Source organism: Alexandromys fortis, unplaced genomic scaffold (assembly GCF_014885135.2).
Source record: "Alexandromys fortis isolate MF-2015 unplaced genomic scaffold, M_Fortis_MF-2015_v1.1 scaffold_134, whole genome shotgun sequence".
In the NCBI taxonomy this organism is placed as follows: domain Eukaryota; kingdom Metazoa; phylum Chordata; class Mammalia; order Rodentia; family Cricetidae; genus Alexandromys; species Alexandromys fortis.
In genome coordinates this window covers 4,787,117-4,814,530 of record NW_026068007.1, presented here as the reverse complement: position 1 = coordinate 4,814,530, position 27,414 = coordinate 4,787,117, and the positions used below count along the sequence as shown (strand labels likewise).

Sequence of the window (27,414 nt, the reverse complement as noted above, 5' to 3'; positions counted from 1 at the left end):
CCTAAAAAAAAAAAAACACTAAAAAATGGTGACAGGAAATTAAAAATTTTTCTACCAAAGTTCTGGACTTTTCATATATAAAAACCTTTTCTAAAACATGGGGGAAAATCATTTTTATCTCATGTGTATAAGCGCTTTATGTGTGTGTGTGTGTGTGCCTCTATGGCCCATGTGTGTGCAGTGCCCATGTAGGATCTCCTGGAACCCCAGTTCTCCAGGCTATGAGCTGCTGTCTGAGCCTTGGGCCCCCAAACAGCACCTGGTACTCTCACCCTCTGAGTCCTCTCTCCAGACCCCAGATGCTGCTTTTAATTGGGAGAAGATTTTTAACTGCAGAACTCTCCTGAAGGTCACGGAGGTAAGGAGGAAAGCTCAGACTTCCTTCCCCACAAGACAGCTACTGTCTCCAACAGGGAGAGAGGGTAAGGAAGGAAATGGAGGGGGAAGGGAGAGTGGCAAGAGGGGGTTAGGGGAAAGGCCACCTTGAGAAGCAGGGGCACAGGAACTCGAGGGTGCAAAGACCTTGAGGGGGTGATGGGCAAGGAACCCAGAGGGGCAAATGAGTCTGGAATGGGGGAGAAACTTGAGAAAGAGGAAGTGAGAAAGAGCAGGCTGGAGGTCCCAGGGAACCCAGAGGAATGGTCTAGAGAGAGACAGAGAGAGTGTGAATCTAGAGAAGCAGGGGAAACTGTTAAAGCTACAGTGCCACTTACTGGAAGGACCAAAAGACACTTTGTTGCTGTGGGCGTGGAAACCTCACCGCAGGGGAGGGGCGGGTAAATATCTGCCTAACTTTTGTCGGAGAACCAGCTGAAGACACGAGTTGCTGAAAGCAAGGCTTTATTCAGTCTCTGTCTTTCCTGATTCTGTTTGCCCACGGCCCCCGAGGGTGCAGCTGCGGGTGAGTGAGGGGAAGGGATAGCAGGAGTGGGAGCCCGGGACCACAGTGTCCTCGCCTATCCATTCACAAGAACGCTCCCTGCGCCTGAGTGCAAGGGGAACCGCGATCTGCTGGGAGGGAGGACCAGCCACAGGGCCCTGATGGAACCCTGAAGAGATGCAGGAAAAGATGAAGACTGGGAACCGGCATGGCTGGCGCACAGAAGGACTAAATTCACAGCCCTGTTGCCCGGTCTTTGGTGAATCTCCACGTGAGGTCCTCTGCGGGGCGGTACTGAGGACTCCCCATTCTCTCCGCAGCTCTAGTCACACCAGTCCGGTGCCGCACCTCAGGAAGGAACCATGGCAAAGGCTGCAGCCACCGGACGCAATCTTTCCCTAGTTCTGCGCCTTTTCGTTCTACTGAGCTGTCCGGGATCATCTGTGCAGCACCGTGAGTTACCGGGACAGAAATGAATGGGAGTGGGGGAGGGGAGCACTAAGGAGGAGGGGGGGGGAAGGAGCATGGGGCAGGAAGATCAAAGTCTTCTCAAGGGAAGCTCCTGGGCTTCTCTCTCATCACTATCACAGGGATTTAAGTATGGGCGCCTTGGTCATCACCGTGTCCCTCCGGCGGCTTTCTCTTCAGTGGATTGACCAAGTTAGGGGAAAGTTACAGCTGCAGGGCCCGAAGCAGGTGCATGAAAGAGGAGCGCACAGCAGCAGAGGGGAGTAGCTAGTGACGCCCTCAGCACCACTCATCGGAGCCTAAGCCCAGTCGCCAGTGTGGAGCCCTCCGGGAGGCGATCTCAGACAGCTGCCCTGGACCTAAGGCAGTTTGTGCTCTGAAGACTGCCTTCCCGGGGATTCCTCACAAGCCCTCCACCTTGCCTGGACCCATTTGTGCCTGAGCTTTCTCTCCCCGCCCCCCCACCCCCCTCCCCCCACGCTATTCTCTAGAAGATCGCAACTGACGTTTCCAAGGAGAAGGCAGCCACAACCACACACGTTCGTACTTTACTTCCTTTTTTGTTTTCTCTTGTTTCGTTTTAAGACAGGATTTCACATCAAAGCACACGCTATAGAATCTGCAATAATCCCTTCTCTCTCTCTCTCTCTCTCTCTCTCTCTCTCTCTCTCTCTCATCGGTCTTCCAAATTCCGGAATCGCAGATCTGCCCCACCAAACTCAGCTTCTACTCCCGTGTGTATACTAAGCCACCAGATTCGCTAGGCTCCCTTTCAGATAAGGAAAGTTCTCTTCACAGTTCACAGCCCGAAAGTGCTCTTCCTTCTCTTCCACGAGGTGGCGATATGAGCTTCTCTCAGCTAAGCAGTGCCTGCCACTGTGGAGAACTCTGGTAATGGTCCTGGGTGGGAGATTTCAAAAGCTTCTGTCCTTGCTCTTAAACCAGCATAATCTACCTCCTGGGGAGATGGCATCAGATAGTGGTGTTCATTTAGGAAGGAGAAGGAAGTTTTTTGTTTGTTTGTTTGTTTTTTGTTTTCTGTAAATGGCAGGCACTAAATAGCTTCTACCAGGCAGCCTCACTATATCTGTCCCACATCAAATACTCAGGTCTGCATTCCGTGTGACAGCAGCAGAAGGGAACACGCTGATGAATGGGACAGCAGATGTGTCCTCTGTCCCCAGATTAGGGCACATCCATGTCTCATCCCCACAGTTTCCTAACACCACCCCTAGCCTTGAGCCATCATCATCATTCCTGTGCTTCCAGCAGCACTAGTGCCCTTCTCCCTGCTCCTTCTCACTGTGCTTCTCAGCAGCGATGCTCCAGCATCCACAGACAGCATGGACTCTGCACTCTTCCCCTGGAGATGTTTGCTGTTCCATCCACTCTGGCACATGCACTTCTCTGAGATTGTTGATCCCCACTCTTCTGCTGCCAGATTTGACCAGCCTAGATTTTCTTTGTCCCGTAGTGTGGGGATCCTCTGACCAGGTCCAGGAAGCCATCCCTGGAGCACTACATTATGCCCAGGGATCTGCCAGTGTTTTGTTCTATTATCATTCTATTGCTGTGATAAACACTCTGCCAAAAGCAATGTAAGGGAGAGACTGATTTATTTGACTTCTGTAGCACAATAATAAAATCCCAGAGACATATAATGGGTTTCAAGCTGAAGATCAGAAAAGAAAAGCAACCAACCACTAGAGAGTTCTTACCTCTACCTTGCTGGATAATCCTGTCCTCAGTGTCACTGAAGACTGACTGCAGAATGAGACCCTGAGCTCAGGTCTTCCCTCCTGTCTTATAACCCTCTGGGATTAAAGACCATGCCCTGGGAATGGTAACACCCACAGTGTTTGGCCATTCCTACATCATTAACAGTATAAACAGTCTCTCAATACACACTCCCTTCTTAGGTGAGTCTAGGCTGGATCAAACCAACAGTTGAGCTAATCAGCAAAGATGTTCAAGTGTTAATTTTTCCTTTCTTTCTTCCTCTCTTTCTTTTTTTTAAATGACATTACTCAAAAAGACTTTCTTCTTACACAGGCAGAGACTGTCCCTGAGCCCCTGTTCCACATCCCTAACCTCACTGCATGTTTCCTTCACAGATGCTGCTTCTCTTTGCTACAACTTCACTGTTGGCAAGACAGGGTCTGGATTATGGTGGCACAAAGTCCAATGCCAACTGAATGAAGAGACTTTTCTTTCCTACGAAGGTAACAACTGCCATGCCATTGGTGCTCTGGGGAACAGGCTGAATGTCACACAGTTCTGTGAAAAGCAGGGTGATGCTCTGAAAGATGGAATTGACTTGTTCAAAAACCTAGCACTTGACATGAAGACTCATGCATCCAGAGGTAAGTTTCAAATAACCCCATAGGAATGGGGATATAACTCAGTGATAGAGGGATTGCCCAGCATGCGTGATGCCTAGGTTCAATTCCCACTACTGCAAACTAAATAAAAGAACATATTAGATGGCTCCCTGAAGGAAAAAATTCCTGATTTTTGACAGGTTAGGAACATTCATTGTTTTGTGGATAAAAAGAAAATGAATCATTGGTGGTCCCTCCCATCTAAGTGGTCCAGCAGCAAGGCTAAAATGTGGAGGGTAGAGCAAGGTCAGAGGATGGAAAGCGAGGATCCTGGGTAGACAGACAGGATTCATCAAGGGCAGAGGCTGATCTCTTTCCATTGGGCACAGATATGCAGACCAAGATGTGTTGTTGGCATGAAGTAGATGGACATTTCAACGAATTCTCTGACTTTTACCTCAACGGACACAAAATGTTGCGTGTTGACTCAAAAACTGGAAAATGTACAGAAGTTGATCCTGGATCCAGCTGGATGAAAGAGATATTGGAGGAAAACAAGGATGTAACTAGCTTCTTAAAAATGACCTTGCAGGGAGACTGCAGGTCCGGGCTTGAGGAGTTGAAGTTGCACTGGGGAAAAAAGCTGGAGCCTACAGGTAACTGACAAAAAAGGGGAGGAGGAAGCTCTTTGCATATGAGATGTGTGTGTGTGTGTTTAATAATCACTATGAGTTCTTGAGTTAATGGCCATTTTTCCATCATTGCTCTTATTTCTCACCCTCTTCTATCTCATTAATTATTCCTTCACTTTGGTTCTCATTAAGCATCACAGTCTGAGCATCCTTGTGTTTCCTGACCTTTTCCCTATTCTAGGCTCACTGTTGCTTTTCATCCCACTTGATCTTTCTTCTTCCCTGGCACCATCATCACAGGTGAGTGCCGCTCCTGCCAGAGGAATGATGAGGCCCATCACATTCCTCTACCACAGTTCCATGAGTCTTTGAGCTCAGGGGACATCCTCCCCTCCCTTCCTAATCAGGACCCACCTAAACCATTGTTGAGTAGCCATAGGGATAAAATTCTGTGTGTTGCTGAATTGCCTGAGCACAAAGAAGCTAAAGTTTTGAGATCTGGTCAAAGACTCCACTGTGCTTCCACTTCAGCCTCGCCAACTGCTTCTCCAGTTGCCGTCCAGCCTTTCTCCATGGCCATAAAGACCAACATCTCTGTCCTGCTGGTAATTCTCATGTGCTTGCTCCTGAATATTCTCTCAGGAGCCTTGGAATTAACAGGTACTGAGGGCAGTGTTGGGAGTGGGATAAGACTCAGGTGGGTGAGGAGTAAGGAAGACGCAATTCCTGAGGTCCTGCTCATTTCTCTTAACTGTAGCATCTTATTGAGAAAGGAGGCAAGAGATCTGGCATCCATGTCACCTGCCAGTAATAACTTGTGCATGTTCAGTCTTCGCAGGACAGGAATCATGTCACAGACCAGTTGGGAATGAGGAGGGAACACAGCAAAGTGTCTGATCAGAGCAGGTTCCTAATCAGGAGGGTTCCATGATGCAGATGTGCACACAGCAGGAACACTGAAGAACATGCTAGTTCCGCTTAGGGTGTGGAGGGAAGAGCATTCCATTCTACAGACAAAGATAAAGAAGATATAAAGAAAGAGATGGCCCAGTGACAAAAAACCACCTGCTCCTCATGCATCAGATCAGAGTTCTATTCACAGAACCCACAAAGTAGTTCATGACTCTAGGTCCAGGAGAACCTGCCCTTTCTTCTTCCTCACAGAACCCAGGTATTCACACAGTGCACATACAGACATGCAGGCTCACATTCAAACACACTAAATAGAATTGAATCAAGCAGCAGCAGCCTCCAGAACCCTTGGGGCAGTATCCCCAATGGAGACAGGAGAAACTGGGATGCTGATGGGGTCGACCTCTCCAATCTAGGCTGTGTAGATGGACAAGAGGCAGAGACAGTCACATCCACACCTGTATGTGTCATGCCAAGGCTGAAAAATTATTGAGAAGAAAGCTGGATAGGGCTCCCCCTACTCCTCCAGCCCCTCCCATCAGGCCCTGAGTCAGGAAGCAGAGCTAGTCATCACCACTTTATTCTGATCTCCAGGTCTGCAGCAGGGCCTGGGGCTCTGGGACATGGAAAGAAGGAGGAAGACAGTACGGGATCCAGGATAGGATGATAGAGTAGGGGACTGAATGACCCTCAGTGAGGGTGGCTGTGGGGTGGTGATGACTGGTACAGGGCACCCAGGAGAACTGACCCAGACTCTCCTCAGACCCTTCAAAAGACGTGTTTCCTTTCTACAGGTTGAAGATGCTCCAGAGAAGTCATAAGGGTTCATCTGGTTCAGACACTATCCCTTTCCATCAGTCTCAACCAGATGAATCAGAATTCTGCGAACACAGCATTTCATGGTCTTTTACTCTGTTGTCTTCGTTTACGTCCTTTCTTATGACCTTGTGCTGTTTGCCTGGTGCTCCCTGGTGGGATTTGCCCTTAACATGGAACTACTTGAACTAGAGATCTGGAAAAGACTATGGTTATGTACCCATTCCTAGCATAGGAAACAGGGTAACCAGATCTCCTTAGTGGGTATGTGTAGTTTTTACTCCTGTGTATCATATCAGTATTTAAGTATATATGATACAAAGGAATACTTCATAAATTAAAAGATAATATCTTAAGATATTATTACTATTATATGTTAGTTTCTGTGACATGCACTAGGTCCAGAAATGGCCACATGCACACTGGGGACAGAGAACCCAGAAGCTGCTCAGTCTGACAGGCTGGCTGCTTCTGCAGTGACAATCTGGCAGTGAAAGGAAGAAGGTCCTGGGAGCTGGTGCTGCCGGGTCCACATCGTCTTGGTGTAGGTCTGGGTCAGTGTTTCTCTCCACCATGCTCAGAGAAGCTTCTTCTGCACATCCAGACCCAGGATGGAAGGAAAGTGAACTCACACTAGTTTTCTCTGACTGCACAGGGACACTTTGCACAAGTTCACTAGCACTCACACACACATTACACATACACACAGTGACAACGTAAGAACTTTAAAGTATGGAGAATTCACTGTTGAAAACAATATATATATTTTTTTGAGTTAGAACCTAACTATATAGCACAACATGGAATGGAACTCACTCTGTAGACCAGGCTGTCCTGGAACTCAGAGATCCACCTGTTCCTACATCCCCAGCATTGTGCTTAAAGGTGTGTGCACCACACCTGACTGATTCTTGGGTTTTGAGCTCTTATGGTGTGCTACTAAAGTATTACTAATGTAAGATGCACTATTTCTCCCTAATTAATTTTGTAACTATAGTGGCATTAAGTAGACTGGCCATACTCAGATATCTCAGGTATCACTAAAGGAAACCTGTAACAAACTAATCCTGGGATAGAGAAATTGAGGACTAGTTGTTTAGTAGAAGTCACTGGTAATGTCTGTCCTTTATTTTCATTACTGGAAGCCATCTGATTGCTGACTTGGCATCTTTAAAATGCCATCTTTCTGCTCAGATGCTTATGAGCTTTCTTCTTATGATTGTTTTACAGATGTTCATGTTTCTACAAATGTGTGCATGGCTGCATTGTTGTCAGGGTTTCTGTCCTGCCCAGTTCCCACAGTTGTTAAGTCCCAAAGAAATCACGCAGAGATCTACATTAGTTATAAACTGATTGGACCATTACCTCATACTTCTTAACTCTTAAAGTTATAGCTTATTATTAGCCCATTATTCTTATTTGTGTTAGCCATGAGGCTCAATACCTTATTCAGCAGGGCAGTCACATCTTGCTTCTTCTGTGGTCGGGTCAGGACTGCAGAGGCATGGACTTCCTCCTTCCCAGAATTCTCCTGTTCTCATTGACCTACCTATACTTCCTGCCTGGCTACTGGCCAATCAACATTTATTTAAAATAATAATTGACAGAATACAGACCATTCTCCCACACCACTGTATTGTGTAATCTTTCCTAAAATTTTTCAAAGAATCATCTTGTCATAATTTTATTTTACTTTTCAAGTTTTGTGACAATGTATATTTCATTTGTGGTAAAGTAATTGTAATATTCTTTTGTTCTTTGTCATGTTGTAATACTCTTTTGTTCTTTGTCATGTTGTAATACTCTTTTGTTCTTTGTATACTGATGTTGACAGGTCTTTTACAGACTTGTCAAACCCCTTTTACTTTTTGGGGGTTTTAAATGGTGGTTGAGTATATTGATATTGTGTGTGGTTCAACAAATAAAGTATACCTGGGGATCATAGTGCAGAACTAAGCCAATAGAGTCCAAGGAGTGTTGGCACACACCTTTAATCCCAGGAGATGAAAGACAGAGGCAGAGGGATCTCTGCTGTAGGAAAATCCTACAGCCAGTAGCCGTACTGGGGAGTGGACTCTTATACTATAAAAGGCAATGTAAAGCTTGCAAGCGCTGTCTTTTCCAGCTTGGTATTTGGTTTCTATTCTCCATTCCAGCAGACAATTCTGATTTGTGACTGTACTCCCAAATAAATAACTGTCTATTATTCTCAACTCTGAGCTAGTGTGGGATTTCTTTTAAGCGTCCTTCAGATCTCTGTTAGTTCAAGGCCACCCTGGGCTACACAAGATTGAATCTGTCTAAAAAAGAAACAGGGCTCCCACAAAGTTGACCCCAGAACTTGGGATCACATGCCTTTAATCCCAGCTCTTGGGAAGTGAAGAAAAGAGTGACATGATAGGGTGGGGAAAAGAATAGAAGTTGCGAAGAGATAGGAGCTCAGTACAGTCTGAAGAACAGTACGGTCTGAGACAGTCAGTCTTAGCAGTCTGAGGATGCAACCTGAGGACAAGATTGCCCCTTTGGTCTGAGCATTGGTAGAGGTATGAACTCTCTAGTGGCTGGTCACTTTGCTTATCTGATCTTTAGCATTAACCACTGCATCTTACTCTGATTTCATTATTAACACCAATTAGAACTCATATTACTTCTGGTGCCTAGATGTTTGGGGTATGAGTTCATGAAAGTGCAGGGACCTCCATATGCTGGAACTACAGACAGTCAAAGTCATCGCTCTACCAGCTAGGTTATCCTTTTTTTTTTCTCCTGATGGACTTTCTCTGAACCTCTTCTTGGGCTGCTGCTAAACTAGGCAGCTGCCATGAAATCATTCATGTTTCAAACTGTTCTATGCAGCAGCAGTGAGTATTACAACTTCATCTTCAACATCAGCAGATTTGGTGAGAAAATTGGGATTCCGAAAGGAATAATTAGTTAAGAAATAGAGTTTTTCCAACATTAAAAGATTGGAAATACAATTAAAATAGAGTAATTGGGTCTCTGTATGATTACACAATGCGTGATTTAAAAATGGGACAATTAAATGAAAAAATAATCAGCTTAACCAGGATTGACATTCTATAAATTATAATTTTTATAATTCTTGTTTTTGCTTTAATAACTCTTAGTTAATCTCTTAAAAGTTGCTTGGGAAAAATAGTTGTTTGGTTTGACTGCCAAGATATAGGCCTTAGAAAAACTTAATAAAACAGATTATAGAAATATTCAAATGTAGATAGAAGAAGTTAATGGAGATCAAGTTTCAGGGATGAATCTGGGGGTCCTACCACCCTCAGATAGTCAAGGATGGCACAGAAATGAGGATCCAGAAGCTAGTGCACATCTGGAAGAGAAGTTTCTCGCCCTGCTCTTCAAAGGGATTTGGGTGTCACAAAACCAGGGTTCCTATGGCTTCCTGCTCCCACTTTGTACCTCCCCTGCACGTTTCTCTCACAGATACACACATTCTTAGTTGCAGCTTCACTGTGAAGACTCATTCCATACCTAGAGAGCCTTTCTCTAAAGAACAGTGCTCAGTGGACGGGGTGCCTCTCCATCCATATGATAATGACAAATAAAAAAGAGGAGGGAAATGCTCCTAAGAAATGTGTGGATTTGTACCCAAACGAAAAGACATTGGAGAAGAGTTGAGGCAGCAGCTACTTACCATGAACAAGAGGCAGACCAGACAAGGGGTAAGTATAGGACAGGACACAAAGATAGAAGGTGCTAATCAGACTTAGGAAGGACAGAGCCCATGTGGGAAGGGGCTGTGGTTGTATGTGTATGAAAGGTGCTGACCTTAGTGGACACCCACATACGTGAGGACATACTCACACACAGACACAGAGACATACATCAATTTTTAAAATTAAAGAAATGATACACAATGATACATGTTTCTCTGCTGCCCCGTGTCACCAGAGTTCATATTGTGATTCTCCAAACAGGAAATTCCCTGTGCTGTACACAGCACCTTTCTCTGCTATAGATGCACCAGAGGCATAAATTGGATAAATTACCATTGGCACTATAGTGATGTGGGAGTGTCATATATCAATCTGTTGATTTCATTGGTTAAGCAATAAAGAAACTGCTTGGCTGGCCCTGATAGGTTAAAACATAGGTGGGAGGAGTACACAGAAGAGAATGCTGGGAGGAAGAGGAAGTGAGCTCAGACTCGATAGCTCTCTTGTCTGAGGCAGAGGCCTCAGACAGAGACGCCATGCAGCTCTCTCCAGGGCACACACGATGAAGCTCCGACCCAGGATGGACGTAGGCTAGAATATTCCCGGTAAGCGCACCTTGGGGTTCTTACACAGATGATTAGAAATGGGCTAAATTAATATGCGAGAATTAGCCTAGAAGAGGCTAGATAGAAATGGGCCAAGCAGTGCTTAAATGAATACAGTTTGTGTGTTGTTATTTCGGGGCATAAGCTAGCAGGCGGCCGGGGTGCTGGGGACGCAGCCCCGCAGCTCCTATTTCAACACTATAGATCTCTCTCTCTCTCTCTCTCTCTCTCTCTCTCTCTCTCTCTCTTTCTTTGTGTGTGTGTGTGTGTGTGTGGTGTGTGTGTGTTGCATTCCCCTAGAAAAGGATTACCACATCACATTTATAAGAGAGAGAGCTAGGTATCTTGTAGAAAACAAGTAACACGGGCAAATTTCAGGAACGACTTGTAGTGTTTTCATAAGGAGAAATCCTCAGACAGGAAGAAATTGTAAATATACATAGTTGAGCAAACTTCTACTTTCAAAGCAGCCACTTTTATCTTTCCATGCTTCCATTTTTTTGTTGTTGTTGGTGGTGGTGGTGGTGGTGTCGTTTCACGTATTGGGCCCATTGGGTGAGTTATGGTTGATTTCCTACTTTCAGAGCAGTTTTGATCATTTGAAGTTGGTGCTGAGAGCTGAGACTTTGCTGTGCTGGTTTGAGTTCTGGCCTCTGAGGCTGTGGTGTGTCCTGTAGGTGTCCTCACTAGAGTCTGCTCTTTCCTTCCTCATCGTCTTCCTCAGCACAGGGTTCTCCTTTTGGTGGATCCTGCTGTCACAAACCAGTCTCCTAAATGCACTGGAGGGTTTCACCCTCACGTGTGCTCTGAGTCATCTTCCTCCAAGCACGGGTGCCAGAACCATTTATGGTTCAGTGCTCAAGAAGTTCAGCCATGTGCAGTCCATCCATCGACCCAGCTCCTACATGGATTTTCTTAGACATAAATGCTCACTCCATTATACATGTTAATGTGTAGGCTTTGTTAGCTTCTGCTTTACAATGAACATGAGAGTCCTGGGTGGCAGAGGATTCGTGTTCATGTCCATCAAACTCTCTCATGAGATGAAAAAGAACCTCAGGCGATAATGAGAATGCACTTGAAAAGCTGAGGGCTGGAGAAGGAAACATAGACTTGGGAGAAAATGTGGCAATGATCAGAAAAACGTGGTAGATGCAGAAGTGGGGAGAAGGGGAGAGGAAGGAGACTGAACGTGAGACAGGAAGATCTGGTACTTCAGATCAGACAGCAGGGACGGCAGAGCCCGGAGAGATTATTTCCTAACACCAATATGCTGCGTTATTGATAAATGCTCCTTTAACAAAAAAATCCATTCCTATTTCTGTTCTTAGTCTCCTGTGGTAGATTTGAAGCAGTGTTAACTCAGCCCAGCATGGTGCTCACAATCACCTGCAATTCCAGTTCTAGGGGATAAAACACTCTATTTTGGCCTCCATGGGCAAACAGCATGTACATGGTGCACCCACATATATTCAGACTAAACAATACCCATATGCATATAATAACAAAATTTTAAATAAAAATAAATTTTAAAAATCTGCTTATGTATTTCATATACCGAAATACTGATGTAATATACTCAGCTAAATCACAAGGTCAAAAGATACGTGTGTTTTCTTGTGTGTAAATGTTATTTACTGAAATATACATAAAAACAGAGTTCTGAAAATGAGTTGCCATACATGTCAGGGGCCATGAGAGTTACACCAGGTGACAGCTAGTGTTCAGTTGTCAACCCACCAGAGGAGTGGTTATCTGATGGAGGAGAATCCTGTCCAGACAAGGTCTGCAGGACCATTGACTCTGGAAGCTGTTGCTCACTTTTGCTAAAGCAGTTCTGTGTCTCCCCAATACCTGTGTTGTAGTGTGTGTAATTTCATGTAATGTGTACACATAATCTTATGATTACACCTTAATCTTATGTGCACATATATCCATGAGTGGACAGAAATATGACTTTTTGTTTAGCTGTGTAAGATTGATTTTTAGAAAATACACTAGGATATGCTTCATAACCTGCTTTACTAACTACACATAATTAGTTCTTTTAAACCTCAGAACAAGTTCAATTAGACAAAGGCTTTTTTGTTAAAAGAGAACATCATAGCTTCGTACAAGGTCTGAGTCACAGGTGTCTTCAAAGGACTACACAGAGCATGCTTAGGAAAGTACACCTATTCTTTGCTTGTAAATCTGCTGACAAAAGACATGTTTCAAAGTTTGTCTCTGGGCACTGTGCCCACACTTTCACTGATCATGGTCTTGTTCCTGAGACCTTGAGGTCCTGTGTTGCCATGGTAGATGGCTTGGTTTCTTACCACTTAACCTAGGAAAGTGCCTATGACCATTGAGAGGTGACTCTTGAAACTTTTTCTTATGCTCCAAGCCTCTGGGGAAAAGGTATTTATATAAAGAGAAGAAGTTAGTGTCACGAGCCATTTCCCCCCTAAAAATCATTACAGGAACCATCACCCTGGGGAGTCTACAGAGAACCCCACACCCATAATTATGTTCTATTGAGAGAACCTGCCCCACACCCAATTAACTTATCTGTTAGCAGAACACGCCTCACACTCCAGCTATCCAGGGAACCAGGTGTGGCAACTTGTGACTTCTTGGCCTACCTGTCCGAATGTAACCTCTTGACCTACGTGACGAACCTGGCCTACATGACCGGGACCACGGGGCAAGATCCCATGCCCTGCCCACCAAGTCCTCATCCAGGGCCTATATAAGCAGCAACCATGATCCCAATAAAGGAGGCTTTGACAAATCTGCTTGACCTCCTTCTTCTGTCCTAGCTCATTCCCTTCCAGGTAGTGCCCCTCCAAGACCCTGGAATAACTGATTGCAGGGTGGGTTACAAACCTCTAGACTGAGTAACCCACCCAACGCAATCGACAAGTTAGGAGGAATTAGAATTAAGATAGAAGAATTAGAATAGGAACAGAACAATAAAAAGAACAATAAAGAGGCATGCTAATAAGGAGACTGTGTGAACCAAATCATTTCTTTGCCCTCAAATATCTTAGGTTTTCCCTCACTTGCTGTAGCATCTTGACTGGACCCTGAGGGGGTTTGAGGGACTGGTACCCAAAAGACCCTTTACATACACAAGTGAAAGGATGGTTACAGAGAAATGTAAAATAGTAAATGTTTATATTAAAAGTAAATAATCTTAATTAATACTCTGAAAAATAAATGCAGTGTAAAATAACCTCTGGAAGTAGAAAATAGAAAATATGAAAGATAAGACAAGATTTTGCAGAAATAGGAATCACAGATATACTAGAAGAAAGTCAATGAAATATAAAATTCTATGAGGACACTGGTTCCTTTACCCCTGGAGCTCCCAGTCCTCACTTAAACATTAATGAAGAGGGAGTATTTTTTGTTTGGGTCCAACTCCAACATAAATTATCTCTCTAGATTAGCGTGGAGAACAGGAATAACTGAGACACAGTTCACACAGCAATATCAGAAGGAAGTCTCAGGGTACATTCAAATCCTGAAGATCACCAGTGTTTATTCTCAAAACAGCTTTTATATCCAAAGGTAAACTGAGGGGGAAGTTCATTAGCATTCCATTTCCTGGGAAGCAGGAAATTCCTAGGTAGCATCACATCCACAACTATGGCTGCTCTGCCACTAGCTTGGATTAACACCTCTTCCCAGGCGATCTCCATAATTACAAAAAAGGGAGCATAACAACATTAGCATATCCTGACCCAGGTGATAATCAGTCTGTAAGTGCTAGATGACCACCTCTGGTGCGAACTGTGGCTTCAGAGCTTAGCTACCCTGCAATGCAGAAATATGTGGTCTGTATAATATTGCCCCACAACTATTCAGTGATACCCAAGTCAATAAAGGTTCGACACCAAATGAAGAGAATGAGGGCAAAAATTTCATGAGCCCCTCAACAAATGTATAAAAGGGTATTAAAACTCAGGACATTTTCTGATAGAAACCTNTCTGTTAGCAGAACACGCCTCACACTCCAGCTATCCAGGGAACCAGGTGTGGCAACTTGTGACTTCTTGGCCTACCTGTCCGAATGTAACCTCTTGACCTACGTGACGAACCTGGCCTACATGACCGGGACCACGGGGCAAGATCCCATGCCCTGCCCACCAAGTCCTCATCCAGGGCCTATATAAGCAGCAACCATGATCCCAATAAAGGAGGCTTTGACAAATCTGCTTGACCTCCTTCTTCTGTCCTAGCTCATTCCCTTCCAGGTAGTGCCCCTCCAAGACCCTGGAATAACTGATTGCAGGGTGGGTTACAAACCTCTAGACTGAGTAACCCACCCAACGCAATCGACAAGTTAGGAGGAATTAGAATTAAGATAGAAGAATTAGAATAGGAACAGAACAATAAAAAGAACAATAAAGAGGCATGCTAATAAGGAGACTGTGTGAACCAAATCATTTCTTTGCCCTCAAATATCTTAGGTTTTCCCTCACTTGCTGTAGCATCTTGACTGGACCCTGAGGGGGTTTGAGGGACTGGTACCCAAAAGACCCTTTACATACACAAGTGAAAGGATGGTTACAGAGAAATGTAAAATAGTAAATGTTTATATTAAAAGTAAATAATCTTAATTAATACTCTGAAAAATAAATGCAGTGTAAAATAACCTCTGGAAGTAGAAAATAGAAAATATGAAAGATAAGACAAGATTTTGCAGAAATAGGAATCACAGATATACTAGAAGAAAGTCAATGAAATATAAAATTCTATGAGGACACTGGTTCCTTTACCCCTGGAGCTCCCAGTCCTCACTTAAACATTAATGAAGAGGGAGTATTTTTTGTTTGGGTCCAACTCCAACATAAATTATCTCTCTAGATTAGCGTGGAGAACAGGAATAACTGAGACACAGTTCACACAGCAATATCAGAAGGAAGTCTCAGGGTACATTCAAATCCTGAAGATCACCAGTGTTTATTCTCAAAACAGCTTTTATATCCAAAGGTAAACTGAGGGGGAAGTTCATTAGCATTCCATTTCCTGGGAAGCAGGAAATTCCTAGGTAGCATCACATCCACAACTATGGCTGCTCTGCCACTAGCTTGGATTAACACCTCTTCCCAGGCGATCTCCATAATTACAAAAAAGGGAGCATAACAACATTAGCATATCCTGACCCAGGTGATAATCAGTCTGTAAGTGCTAGATGACCACCTCTGGTGCGAACTGTGGCTTCAGAGCTTAGCTACCCTGCAATGCAGAAATATGTGGTCTGTATAATATTGCCCCACAACTATTCAGTGATACCCAAGTCAATAAAGGTTCGACACCAAATGAAGAGAATGAGGGCAAAAATTTCATGAGCCCCTCAACAAATGTATAAAAGGGTATTAAAACTCAGGACATTTTCTGATAGAAACCTGTCAATAAACTAGGTATGGGAAGAATGTCCTTATACACATGAACACACACGGACAGACACACAGAGACATACACTACAACGTAGCTAACCATACAGCTAACAGTGAGAAGTTGAACTCAAGAAGATACCCACTTTCACAACTTGTACTCAATATAGCAGTAGAAATACTAGGTTATTGGGTGAGAATAAGAAAAAAAATGCATCTGCACAGAAATTGCATATGACATGATGGTATATTTAGAATACCCTGAAGAATTCAGAACTCTGAAGTTAAGAGTAACACACTGAGTTTAAATTGGTAGGATAAAAAAAATCAACAAACAAAAATTTAGTTTATTTTCACACATTAACAGCATATAATGTGAAAATTAAGAGAACTGCTTCATTATCTGTAAGACTGAAGAGAATTAAATGCTTACAAATAAATTCAGTCAAAAGGGTAAAGGATCTGAGTATGGAAAACTGAAGACAGATTAAAAAAGAAACCAAAGAAGACACATATAAATGTGGGTATAAACTATGCTCACTGATTGGAAGAAATGTTGTCAAAATGTTCATACTAATCAAAGTGACCTACAGATTGTCTGTGATCTCTATTGAAATCCTGAGTATTTTCCATAGGAGGGAGGCAAGTTCATACAGAAATATAGAAACCTGCAGACAGTCAATTTATTTCCTAATTTTCAGACTTATGCATATTAGTGTTTGTTCACATGTATGTCTGTGTACCACAGTGTTGTGCATGGCTGTGAGCCACCACCTAGGTGCTGGGACTTGAACTCTAGTTCTCTGCCTTAACCAAAGTTTTTATGGCTGAGCCACCTCTCCAGCTGCATTCAGAGATTATTGAGAATCAACACAGCAGCATGTAACACATTTCTTCATTTCAAACTATACCCAAAGCTACAGTTATTGAGACAGCATGATAAAAAACAAGTACTGACCAAAGATGGAACAGAGTGGGTGTTATGCCCAAAGTGCAGATCCCCAAATTACCACCTTGAGACCGAATCTGATGCAAGAGCAAAGAGTGTTTATTGCAAGTTAACTTGGTGTTGTAATTTAAAAAGAAACAGCATGAGAGAGAAGGATGCCATGTGACAGAGTTCACATGGAGAAGATTTATTAGGGGAAAGAGAACATAAAAAGAGGGAAGGGAAGGGGGAGACCAGCCCTGGGACAGGAGCCACAGAAGAGAAGAGAGAGACAGAATGAGAGAGGGGGAGACAGAGAAACAGGCAGAGAAGCAGAGATGGGAGAGAAAGGAGGGAAGGTAGATATGGCCCACCTTTTAAAAAGGAACATAGCAGATGTGCACAGAAGGTACTCTTAGTGACTGCAGCTGAGGACTTATCCTGTTCAGGGCCCCAAGGAAAGGCCAGTACAGAAGCATGAATAGTAACACTTTGGTCCCTCTGTCTGTCCTGTCCCGAGAAGCACCAGCAGTAATGATGGTAGCAACAGCAGCAACAGGAGCAGAGAAGAAAGGCCCTGAGCGTGGAGAGGAGGGGATTTTATTGAGAAGAAGGTTTGGGGGATTTCAAGCCTACAGACTTTTGTATATGGAGACTTCTGTCCCACTCAGCTTTTGTCAGAGTGGCACTCTCATCTTGCTTCCTCTGCATCTGGCTGGCAACTGCATCTCTCTGCCTTTCCTCTTCCAAGAATTCTCTTAATTTGGTTGCCCTGCCTATACTTCCTGCCTGGCTACTGGCCAATCAGCATTTTATTAAACCAATATGAGTGGCAAATATTTCCGATATACAAAAGCATTATCCCACAGCACATTTGCAATTGGCTGTCCCACATAGGGTGAGGGAAATTCCAAGTCTACACACTTGGGATTGGCTGCCTCCTGTAAGGTGAGGGAAATTCCAAGTATACACACTTGGGATTGGCTGCCTCCTGTGGGCTGAGGGGAATTCCAAGTCTACACACTTAAAATTGGCTGCCTCCCAATGTTTGAGCAGAATTACAAGTCTACACACTTGGGACTGACTGCCTTCTGTGGGCTGAGGGGAATTCCAAGTCTTTAAGCTTGTGATTGGCTGCCTCCCAAGGTTTGAGGGGAATTCCAAGTGTGTACACTTGAGATTGGCTGTCACCCAAGTGATGAGGGGAATTCCAAGTCTACACACTTGGGACTGACTGCCTTCTGTGGGCTGAGGGGAATTCCAAGTCTTTAAGCTTGTGATTGGCTGCCTCCCAAGGTTTGAGGGGAATTCCAAGTGTGTACACTTGAGATTGGCTGTCACCCAAGTGATGAGGGGAATTCCAAGTCTACACACTTGGGACTGACTGCCTTCTGTGGGCTGAGGGGAATTCCAAGTCTTTAAGCTTGTGATTGGCTGCCTCCCAAGGTTTGAGGGGAATTCCAAGTGTGTACACTTGAGATTGGCTGTCACCCAAGTGATGAGGGGAATTCCAAGTCTACACACTTGGGACTGACTGCCTTCTGTGGGCTGAGGGGAATTCCAAGTCTTCAAGCTTGTGATTGGCTGCCTCCGAAGGTTTGAGGGGAATTCCAAGTGTGTACACTTGAGATTGGCTGTCACCCAAGTGATGAGGGGAATTCCAAGTCTACACACTTGGGACTGACTGCATCCTGTGGGCTGAGGGGAATTCCAAGTCTACACACTTGGGACTGACTGCATCCTGTGGGCTGAGGGGAATTCCAAGACTTCAAGCTTGTGATTGGCTGCCTCACAAGGTTTGAGGGGGAATTCCAAGTGTACACACTTGAGATTGACTGTCACCCAAGTGATGAGGGGAATTCCAAGTCTACACACTTGGAATTGGCTGCCTCCTGTGGGCCAAGGGGAATTGCAAGTCTTCAAGCTTGGGATTGGCTGCCTCCCAAGGGTTTAGGGAAATTCCAAGTATTCAAGCTTGGGATTGGCTGCCTCCCAAGGTTTGAGGGGAATTCCAAGTGTACACACTTGGGATTGGCTGCCTCCCAAGTGGTGAAAAGAATTCCAAGTCTACAAGCTCGGGATTGGCTACCTATTAAGTGGTGAGCGAAATTCTAAGTCTGTACACTTGGAATTGGCTGCCTCCCAAGGTTTGAGGGGAATTCCAAGTGTACACACTTGGGATTTGCTGCCTCCCAAGTGGTGAAAAGAATTCCAAGTCTACAAGCTCAGGATTGGCTACCTATTAAGTGGTGAGCGAAATTCTAAGTCTGTACACTTGGGATTGGCTCCCTCCCAAGTAGTGAAGGGAATTCAAAGTCTACCCACTTGGGATTGGCTGCCTTCTGTTGTGCTGAGGGGAATTCCAAGTCTTCAAGCTTGGGATTGGCTATTTCCCAAGGGTTGAAGAGAATTTCAAGTCTACTCATTTGGGATTCACTGCCTCCAAAGGGGCTAGGGGAATTCCAAGTTTACAGGCTTGCAATTGGCTGCCTCCTGTGGGCTTATGGGAAATCCAAGTGTTCAGACTTGGGATTGGCTACCTCCCATGGTTATTCCAACGTTAAAACCTTGGGATTGGCTGGCCCATCCAGGCTATGGTCTGGAAAAGGTCATTGTACATCTCTAAACTAGTGTTTACTACTTCCCTACTCAGGAATTGGTTGGATTTTCCTGCTCAGGGATTCCTTGGTTTTCTGCCATGGGCTAAGAGGGCTCTGATTTCAGGGCCAAACTTTGCTTCTTTATCTTCTCCTTTATAGGTGTTAGGCTCCAAATTTAGATGCAGGGAAAATTTCCTTAATAGGCTCAGATTCTAGGGGCAAAGTGTCTTCTTTTGGCTCTGGGTTCAGAGATAAACATTCTTTCACTGACTCAGGATCAAAATCCAGGGTGTGTTTCTTTCACTGGCTTTGGGCTCAGGATACTCAAGGATTATGCCAGGGCTATGGATCACAGATCTTGCTGGGGCCTGGATCTCTCACAGGGAGCCCAGAACCAAGCCTGCACACAGATCTTTAACAACGATGACAGGATTAAGAATTGGGGGAAGGAAAATTTCTTCAATAAATGCTGCTGAGGAGACTGGAAAACACCATGCAAAGGCTAAACCTGTACCTCACAGAACCCATCATACAAAAGCATCCTTAAAATGGACTGAAGATTTAAGTATAAAATCTGATATTGTAAAACTATTCCAAAAACTGTAACTCAAACATTTTGATATGTATTTTTGTAATGATATTTGAAACTGAATACAAAATTCACAGATAACAAAAGCAAAAATTAAAACATAAAATTATAAAGGTAGAGGCAAAGGGAAAGCATATAAAGAGAGGACCAGGCATAGTGCTTCATATCACCAGGGAAATGCCAGTCAAAGTCACAGCAAGTGCTGGGCAGATAATTCAGTGGGTAAAGCACTTGCTTCCCTAGCTTGAGGACCTGAGGTGAGCTCTCAGGTACCATGTAAAAGTCAAGCATGGTAGTGTGGGTATGTAACTCAGCACTGTTGGGCAGAGATAGGTAAAATTTGGAGTGTCGTGGGCCAGCCAGTCTAGCCGAACTGAGAAACATTGGATCGTGTCTTCAAAATAAGGTCCAGAGAAATAGAGGAAGTTGTTCAACATTGTTCTCTACTTATACATGCACATTCACAAAAACACATGGGCGCATGTTCACTCATATACCATATAAGCAGATAGATATCCAAGCTTATAGTGTACATTGCCACACCTAGGCTTGTGCTGAGCAAGACAGTAACCTTTCCATGGCCTCTGCATCAGCTGCTGTCTCCAAGTTCCTGCCCTGCTTGAGTTTCAGCCTTGACTTCCCTCAATGGACTGTGACTAGACATATAGAAGCCAAATACACCCATTCTTCAATTTGTTTTAGTCATGGTATGATGGGGGATAGTCTTCTGTTTTGTGTTAATTTCATTGGTTAAATAAAGAGACTGCCTTGGCCCTTTGATAGGACAAAAAATTAGGTAGGTGGAGTAGACAGAACAGAATGCTGGGAAGAAGGCAGTGAAGGCAGTCGCCATGATTCTCCCACTCCAGACAGACACAGGTTAAGATCTTTCCTGGTAAGCCAGCTCATGGTGCTACATAGAATATTAGAAATGGGTTAGATCAATATGTAAGTGCTAGCCAATAAGAGGTTATAACTAATGGGCCAGGCAGTGTTTAAAAGAATACAGTTTCCATGTAATTATTTCGGGTAAAGCTAGCCGGGTGGTGGGAAGCAGCCCGCTGCTGCTCCTCACTACAATGGTATTTCATCACTGCAATAGAAACCCTAACTAAGACACAAGACAACTGAGTTCCAGCCCCAGAACCCACTGGTGGGATTAGGTCTCACTGGCAGAGGAAACAGATCTGCAAGAGGCTCAAAAGAACAGAGCAGTGGAGATTCTGTGGACAGAGCATCTTAACTCTGGACCGATGGATCCACAGTGGCTGGCCTTGTAGTTGACTGCAGTTGGACTTGTGAGAGCTTGACAGGGTCCAATGCAGACAGGTTCTAGTGGCCTTTTATCCTGGGGGAGGATGTTAAGGTAGAGCCAATCTCCCATACTATTGTGAGCAGGTGACTGAAAAGGTTTGCTTGTCTGGGGACTCTAGATGGTCTTGATTGTCCATGTAATAAAACACTGAGACAGATAGTGAGTCTCAGGATTAGTAAGGGTCCATGTTGAACGAGGGCTACAGACTCTGACAATCCAAAAACTGTAACATGGACAAGAACTAGTGTCTTGAGTGTGAGTTTAGGAAGATCTCCTAAGAGTTAGATAATCTGATAGGGTCAAGGGAAGGGGGACTTAGAGTGGGAGAGGGAGGCCAGTGCAGAAGAAAGTGGGAAGAGAGTAGAGGGGAATATCAGAATTGATACAGTTGTGTTGATAGGGAAATACAGAAAATGAAGTCCCCTTAGGGAAGGTGGAGGAAGGTAAATCAGGAGAAGGAAGTAGGGAGGTAAAATAAAAATATGATACTTGGAAAAACCGCAAGGGGTCTTACTATTAACTAATTACCTAAAAATATAACAAGTGTAATTCAATGTATAACTATACATATTTATTTTTAATTAACTTTTCTCATGGGGGCTGATGGTGCTCCCTCCAAGAGAATACCTAAAGAGACCTCAATATCAGGTAAGAGAAGCCCTCCTTTGAGTTCTTGGTCAGGGCTGTTTAAAAACTCCCAAAACATACAGTCTACTGCTGTTGCTATTGTCTGCCTAACAGAGGTGGAAGGTAAGTCTCTATTGCTGAAGACACCATGCCTTTTAGAAACAGGATCCAGATGCCCCTGAACTGCAACTGACCTAAAGTCATCCCTCTGAGGGACTACCTTTCATTGTTCCAAAAGGTGCCATGCAAACTTCCAAAGGAGGGAGGCAACCAACAGTCCCACCCAGCAACTGATGCCTATGGACCACATCAATGAGCAGCATGCCACAGTAACCCTTATAGGTACAGAAGTGGCACACATACCTTGGTGGTAACCAGAAGCTCTCTCGTTGAACTTAAGACCTGCTCAGCAAGAGGGACATCATGATAGTCCTTTTGGTGCTGCCATTCTCCCTTTCTATCAACCTCAACCAGATGAATCATGATGCTGTACGCATGGAATTTCATGGTCTTTCACCCTGTGTACATCACTTGCTCCCTTTTTCATTACCAGGTACTGTTTTCTTGATGCTCCCTGTAATGTAGAACTACTTGAACTAGAGATCTGAAGAAAACATGATTATGTACACATCCCTAGCATAGGACACAGGATAACCAGATCTCCTTAGTGGGAGTGTCAAGTTTTTACTCCTGTGTACATAACTTATCAGTATCTAGGTCAGTGTGAGACAGACTAGAAAGACCCCACCCTCCCTAAGTTATTTGGCTATGAATTAAATTGTGTTAAGAATATATTTTGTAATACATATTAATTATAACATCCCTGTAGTAGGCATAGATATGGGATTTTCCTCAGTATGCTGTGAATATCAATGGTTATTAAAGAAGCTGCTTTGGTTCTAAAACAGGACAGAATATAGCTAGGCTAGAAAACCTCTGGCTCTTTCAGGAGATGGAACATTTGAGTGGGATTTGTGAGCAGATTGCTGTGGCTTGCTTGATGACAACTTGGACTGTCTGTGTGCCTGGAAGTGTTGCAGTGTGCATGGCTCAGAGGTGCAAGTGGCTCCGCCATGCTGGACTGGGTGGGGCAAGTAGGAAGTACCATATTTGTCCTAGTAATGTTGCAGCTTAGATTCTTAAGAGCTTAGCATTTTAAGAAGTGCTTCTGGCCAGAAAACATTACAGATATGCAATAAAGACATTTGAAATTTCTTACTTCGTGGAAAAGTCTGCTGGATAGTATGGGCCTGCAGGCTGAAGATTGGATGCCCCAACAGTACAGAAGAACATTGGATGACTGGCCAGGCAGTGAGATATCTCTGTCAATTCTAGAGTTTTGGAAATTGCTGACAATGCACTTCCTGTTTACTTAAGTAATATTATATCCTTCTGGAATCTTTGGTGGAGTTGAAGAATAGATAATTATTATTATAGTTTTCTTTAGTTATGATAAAAGATAAAGTAGGTATAAATATTGTAACTGTAATTCTTGCTAGATAACTGTTTTGTTATATGCAATTTTACTGTGTTAAATCCTTCCTTTTTATTTAAACAGAAAAGGGGAAATGATGTGGGAAGTCCTTCTGTCTATGTGCTGCTTTTATTGGTTAACGAATAAAGAAACTTCCATGGCCTATTGATAGGGCAGAACTTAGGTAGGCATGGGAAACTGAACTGAATTCTGGGAGAGGGAAGGCAGAGAGAGAGAGACACCATGTCCTTCTGCTCCTCCAGCCAATAGAGCTGCCAGAGTCAGACATGCCAAATCCTTGCCCGTAAGCCACTGCCACATGGCAATATACAGATGAATAGAAATGGGTTAAATTAATATAAGAGTTAGCCAATAAGAAGCTAGAGCTAATGGACCAAGCAGTGATTTAATGAATACAGTTTCTGTGTATTATTTTGGGGCTAAGCTAGCCAGGTGGTGGGGAACCAACAAAGCAGGCCCTCCTTGCAACACTTAAGTAATAGTATATCTTCCTGGAGTCTTTGATAGAGTTGAAGAATTTATAGTTATAATTATAGTTTTCTTAGTTATAATAAAGATAAAACAGATATAAACACTTTAACTATAATTCTTGCTTGATTCCTGTTTTGCAATATGCAATTTTACTATGTTAAACCTTTTATAAATTAGACAGAAAAGGAAAGGTGATGTGTGATTTTCCTCAGACTGCTGTGAACACCACTGGTTAATAAAGAAGGTACTTTGGCCTATGACAGGGCAGAATATGGCTAACTGGGGAAACTAAATTGAATGCTTGGAGAGCATAGGCAGAGTCAGAGAGATTCCATGTCGCTGCAGGGGGAGACAGGTGCTGGACCTTGCTGTTAATCCTTGAGCCTCATGGTAAAATACAAAATAATAAGATTGGGTTAATTTAAGATGTGAGAGCTAGCTAGAAATATGCATAAACTAATAGGCCAAGCAGCATAGTAATTAATATAGTTTCTGAGAGATTGTTTCAGTTCTGTGTGGCCAGGAAACAAACAAGCAGTCTCTGCCAACAAGGCAGTATTCTTTAGGACAAAATGATGTATTTATTGTTTAATTGTGACTATATATGATAGAAATATATATTCCATAACATAAAATATAATATTTTATAGTATCATTATTATTATAGCTTAATCTCTGTGACATGATCTACATAGTCCAGCAATACCCACATGTACGCTGGGGACAGAGAATCAGGAAGCCACTCAGTCCTGCAGCCTGGCTGTCACTACAGTGACCATTTGTCAGTGGAGGCTGGAAGGTTCTGGGAATCTCATGCTGCTGAGTCTACATCCTCCTGGTGCAGGTCTGGGGCAGTGCTGCTCCCCACTGTGCTCAGAGAAGCTTCTTCTGCACATGCAGACCTGGGGTGGAAGGAGAGTGAACTCACACTAGTTTCCTCTGACTCCACAGGGGCACTTTTACACAAGTGCACTAGCACTCACACACTTGTGACACATACGCAGTGACAACAAATAAAAAGTAAAATAAAATAAGGACCCCAAAATATAGAAAGTATAGGATTAAAATCCACTGTTGGAAATATATTGAAGCAGGATCTCTCTATGTAGACTAGGCTGATCTGGAACTCACAGTGATTCACCTGCCTCTTCCTACACAGGATCAGGCTTAAAGGTGTATGCCCCCACACCTGACTGTTCCTTAGATTTTTTTGGTATGCTGTTAAAGTATTAGAACTTTACAACTGACTATTTCACCCAAATTAATTTGTAAAACCAGTGACATTAAGTACACAGACAATACTCAAATATCTCAGGTATCACTAAAGGAAACCTATAACAGCTAGTCATAGTACATGCAAACTGAGGACCAGTTGTGTAGTAGAAGTCGCTGGTAACTGTGACAGGAACCCAGACCTTACCACAAATGGCTGCATGATGAAAGTGCCATTCAGGCCATAAAACTGAGCACATAGATAGCACTAACTGCAAAAATGAAAACAAAAGCTTAATCCATCCAAACCTGTAGTTGAGGGAAAGTCTCTGAGTGTACTAACCTTGCTTTTTGGCTTCTATAGTTCCACTTCTGGCTAGCTGTTCTTGTTCACTAAAGTATGTTGAACAAGAACATAGTTTTTGTGCTTGAAAGCTCTATCTGAGAAATGCTTGGTGCTACCCTGGAATCCCACTCACCCCGTGTAGTTGCTGATCAGCTAATAAAGAATTTTTATTGATTTAAACCCATATCTGAGCAACCTTCTCTGGTGAGTATTCCACAACATTTCTGGACATCTCATGTAATCCCAGAGCAAGACCTCAAGACCATGGCGGTCTCAGAGTGCCTTGGAACAGGAATGAATGTGGTGGTCAAGGAGCTTCTAGGGCACTGGTTCTCCACCCGTGGGACACAACTACTTTTGGGATTCACAGGCCCTTTCAAAGGGGTCACACATCAGATATCCTCTATATTAGATATTTACATTACAATTTATAATGGTAACAAAATTAGTTATGAAGGAGCAACAAAATAATCTAATAACCTTATTACAGTATGAGGAACTTATTAAAGGAAACATGTAGGAAGGTTGAGATCCACTGTTCTAAGGGGTGTGCAACATGAGTTCCAGGTCCCCAGGCTCCCTTTGATCAGTTCCTTCCTAATGCTACAGAGGGGTCTGACGTCTCCACCCCAAAAGGAAACAAATCAGAAATCCCCTGGTCTATCACCTCTGGAGGTGACAGCAAAGATTCCACGAACGAGACATCTATATCCTGCCCCCAAGGCTCAGGAGCCATCATGAAGATGTCTTACTCAGTGTTTACAGTAGTAAGGTTTTCTTTCTTTAGTTTATATATTTATTGTTATTTTATGTGTATTCATCTCTAGTGTTTACTTTTATCATCTGTCTATGGGTGGTTTCCTGCACATAAGCACGTGTACATGCATTGCTGGCAGAAGGCCGAAGAGACATCTGATTCTCTAGAGTTGAAGTTACAGACAGCTGTGAACCACCATGTAGGTTCAGGAAATTGAACCTCATTTCATTGAAAGAGCAGCCAGTTTGGTTAACCACTAAACCATACCAGATCTCAAGTCCCTAGAAAAGGTAATTTTTATTTATTTGCTTTTTTTTTTTTTACAAAGTTAGGGGATGGTAAGGGTTGATCTGGAAGGAGTGGGGGCAAAGGATTAGCCATAAATATGACATATATGGAGGCATAACAATCGCAATGGATTAAAAGAGTGAGTTCAAAGACAGGCTCCAAAGCTACAGAGAAACCCTGTCTTGAAGAAAACAAAAACAAACAACCAAACAAAACGTTGATTTTAAAAAAGCTAAAACAATAATTAAGGGCCATCGAATGAGGACAAGATTGAAACTTTTTTTTTTTCAGTAGGTGTGGGAACCGCATAGGGACAAGTGCGGGTAAATTCCAGTGCACTCTGCAGAGAACCAACAAAAGGCACCGACCTTATTCTGTCTACATCTCTCCTGATTCTGTTGCCAAGAGTTGGTGAAGGTGCAGCTGCCGCAGCTGGTGTTGAGTGTGGTGAAGGGACCGCATGGTGTGGGAGCCCAGGACAACAGTGTCCTTCCTCTCAATTCACAGTCCGAGTGCTCCAAGTGCCCAAGCACCATGGGGAACATGGTTTCCAGGGAGGGAGGAACAGAGCCACAGTGCCCAGAGGGATCCCTGGAAGAAATATAGGAAAAGATAGGAACTAGGATCCTGCATGATTGGAACACTTAAAGGACTGAACTCACAGCCTTATTACCCTGGACATTGCAAATCTCTCCGTGGGGCCCCCTGAGGGACTGTTCTGAGAAATCCCCTATTTTTTCCACAGCTCCAGTGACATCTGTAGGTAGCCGGGTCTCAGGAAGGAACCATGGCAAAGGAACTAACGTCCATGTGCAATCATTCTTACAATCTGAGCCTTTTGGTTCTACTCGGTTACTTGGGGACCAAGTTGCCAAGGTCAAAATGGACGGTTGCTGGGGGAATGGAGACAGACCTGGCTCTAAGCCAGGAAGTTCACAATACCCCTAGGCTATCTGGAAGTTCCTGGGTACATCTTGTCCCCCTCTTCATCACTCCAGCCTCCTGGCTCTTCCTGGACCTACCTCACCCAGGCTTCTGTTGATTAAAGAACTTAGGGGAAAAGTTATATTGAGCCCTAG

At 43.7% G+C, this 27,414-nt stretch overlaps 1 protein-coding gene and 1 long non-coding RNA gene across 6 annotated transcripts in view; one reads left to right on the top strand and one right to left on the bottom strand.

Moving 5' to 3' along the window:
* The window catches only part of LOC126513326 (uncharacterized), a 77,069-nt gene that overhangs the window by 8,002 nt on the left and 41,653 nt on the right, over window positions 1-27,414 (bottom strand). The window contains exons 2-3 of one of the 2 annotated variants that reach the window (XR_007595299.1): window positions 26,704-26,926; window positions 24,297-24,634 (exon numbers count right to left, since the gene is read on the bottom strand). This is a non-coding gene — a long non-coding RNA (uncharacterized lncRNA). Of the gene's footprint in view, window positions 1-24,296; window positions 24,635-26,703; window positions 26,927-27,414 lie in introns of those variants that run through there. The other variant, XR_007595298.1, reaches the window with a different exon arrangement.
* LOC126513324 (UL16-binding protein 1-like) lies at window positions 800-8,242 on the top strand. Of its 4 annotated transcripts, XM_050161637.1 has the most exons (5): window positions 800-901; window positions 1,201-1,333; window positions 3,463-3,711; window positions 4,059-4,325; window positions 4,833-5,311. In XM_050161637.1, exons 2-5 carry the CDS (start codon window positions 1,243-1,245, stop codon window positions 5,171-5,173), a joined length of 948 nt encoding a protein of 315 aa, XP_050017594.1. In that variant the 5' UTR covers window positions 800-901; window positions 1,201-1,242; the 3' UTR covers window positions 5,174-5,311. The 4 variants fall into 4 exon arrangements, with proteins under 4 accessions (XP_050017594.1, XP_050017595.1, XP_050017596.1 ...); XM_050161638.1 differs by lacking the exon at window positions 800-901 and having other exon boundaries at window positions 1,118-1,333; XM_050161639.1 differs by lacking the exons at window positions 800-901; window positions 1,201-1,333 and adding an exon at window positions 6,008-8,242 and having other exon boundaries at window positions 3,067-3,711; window positions 4,833-4,961.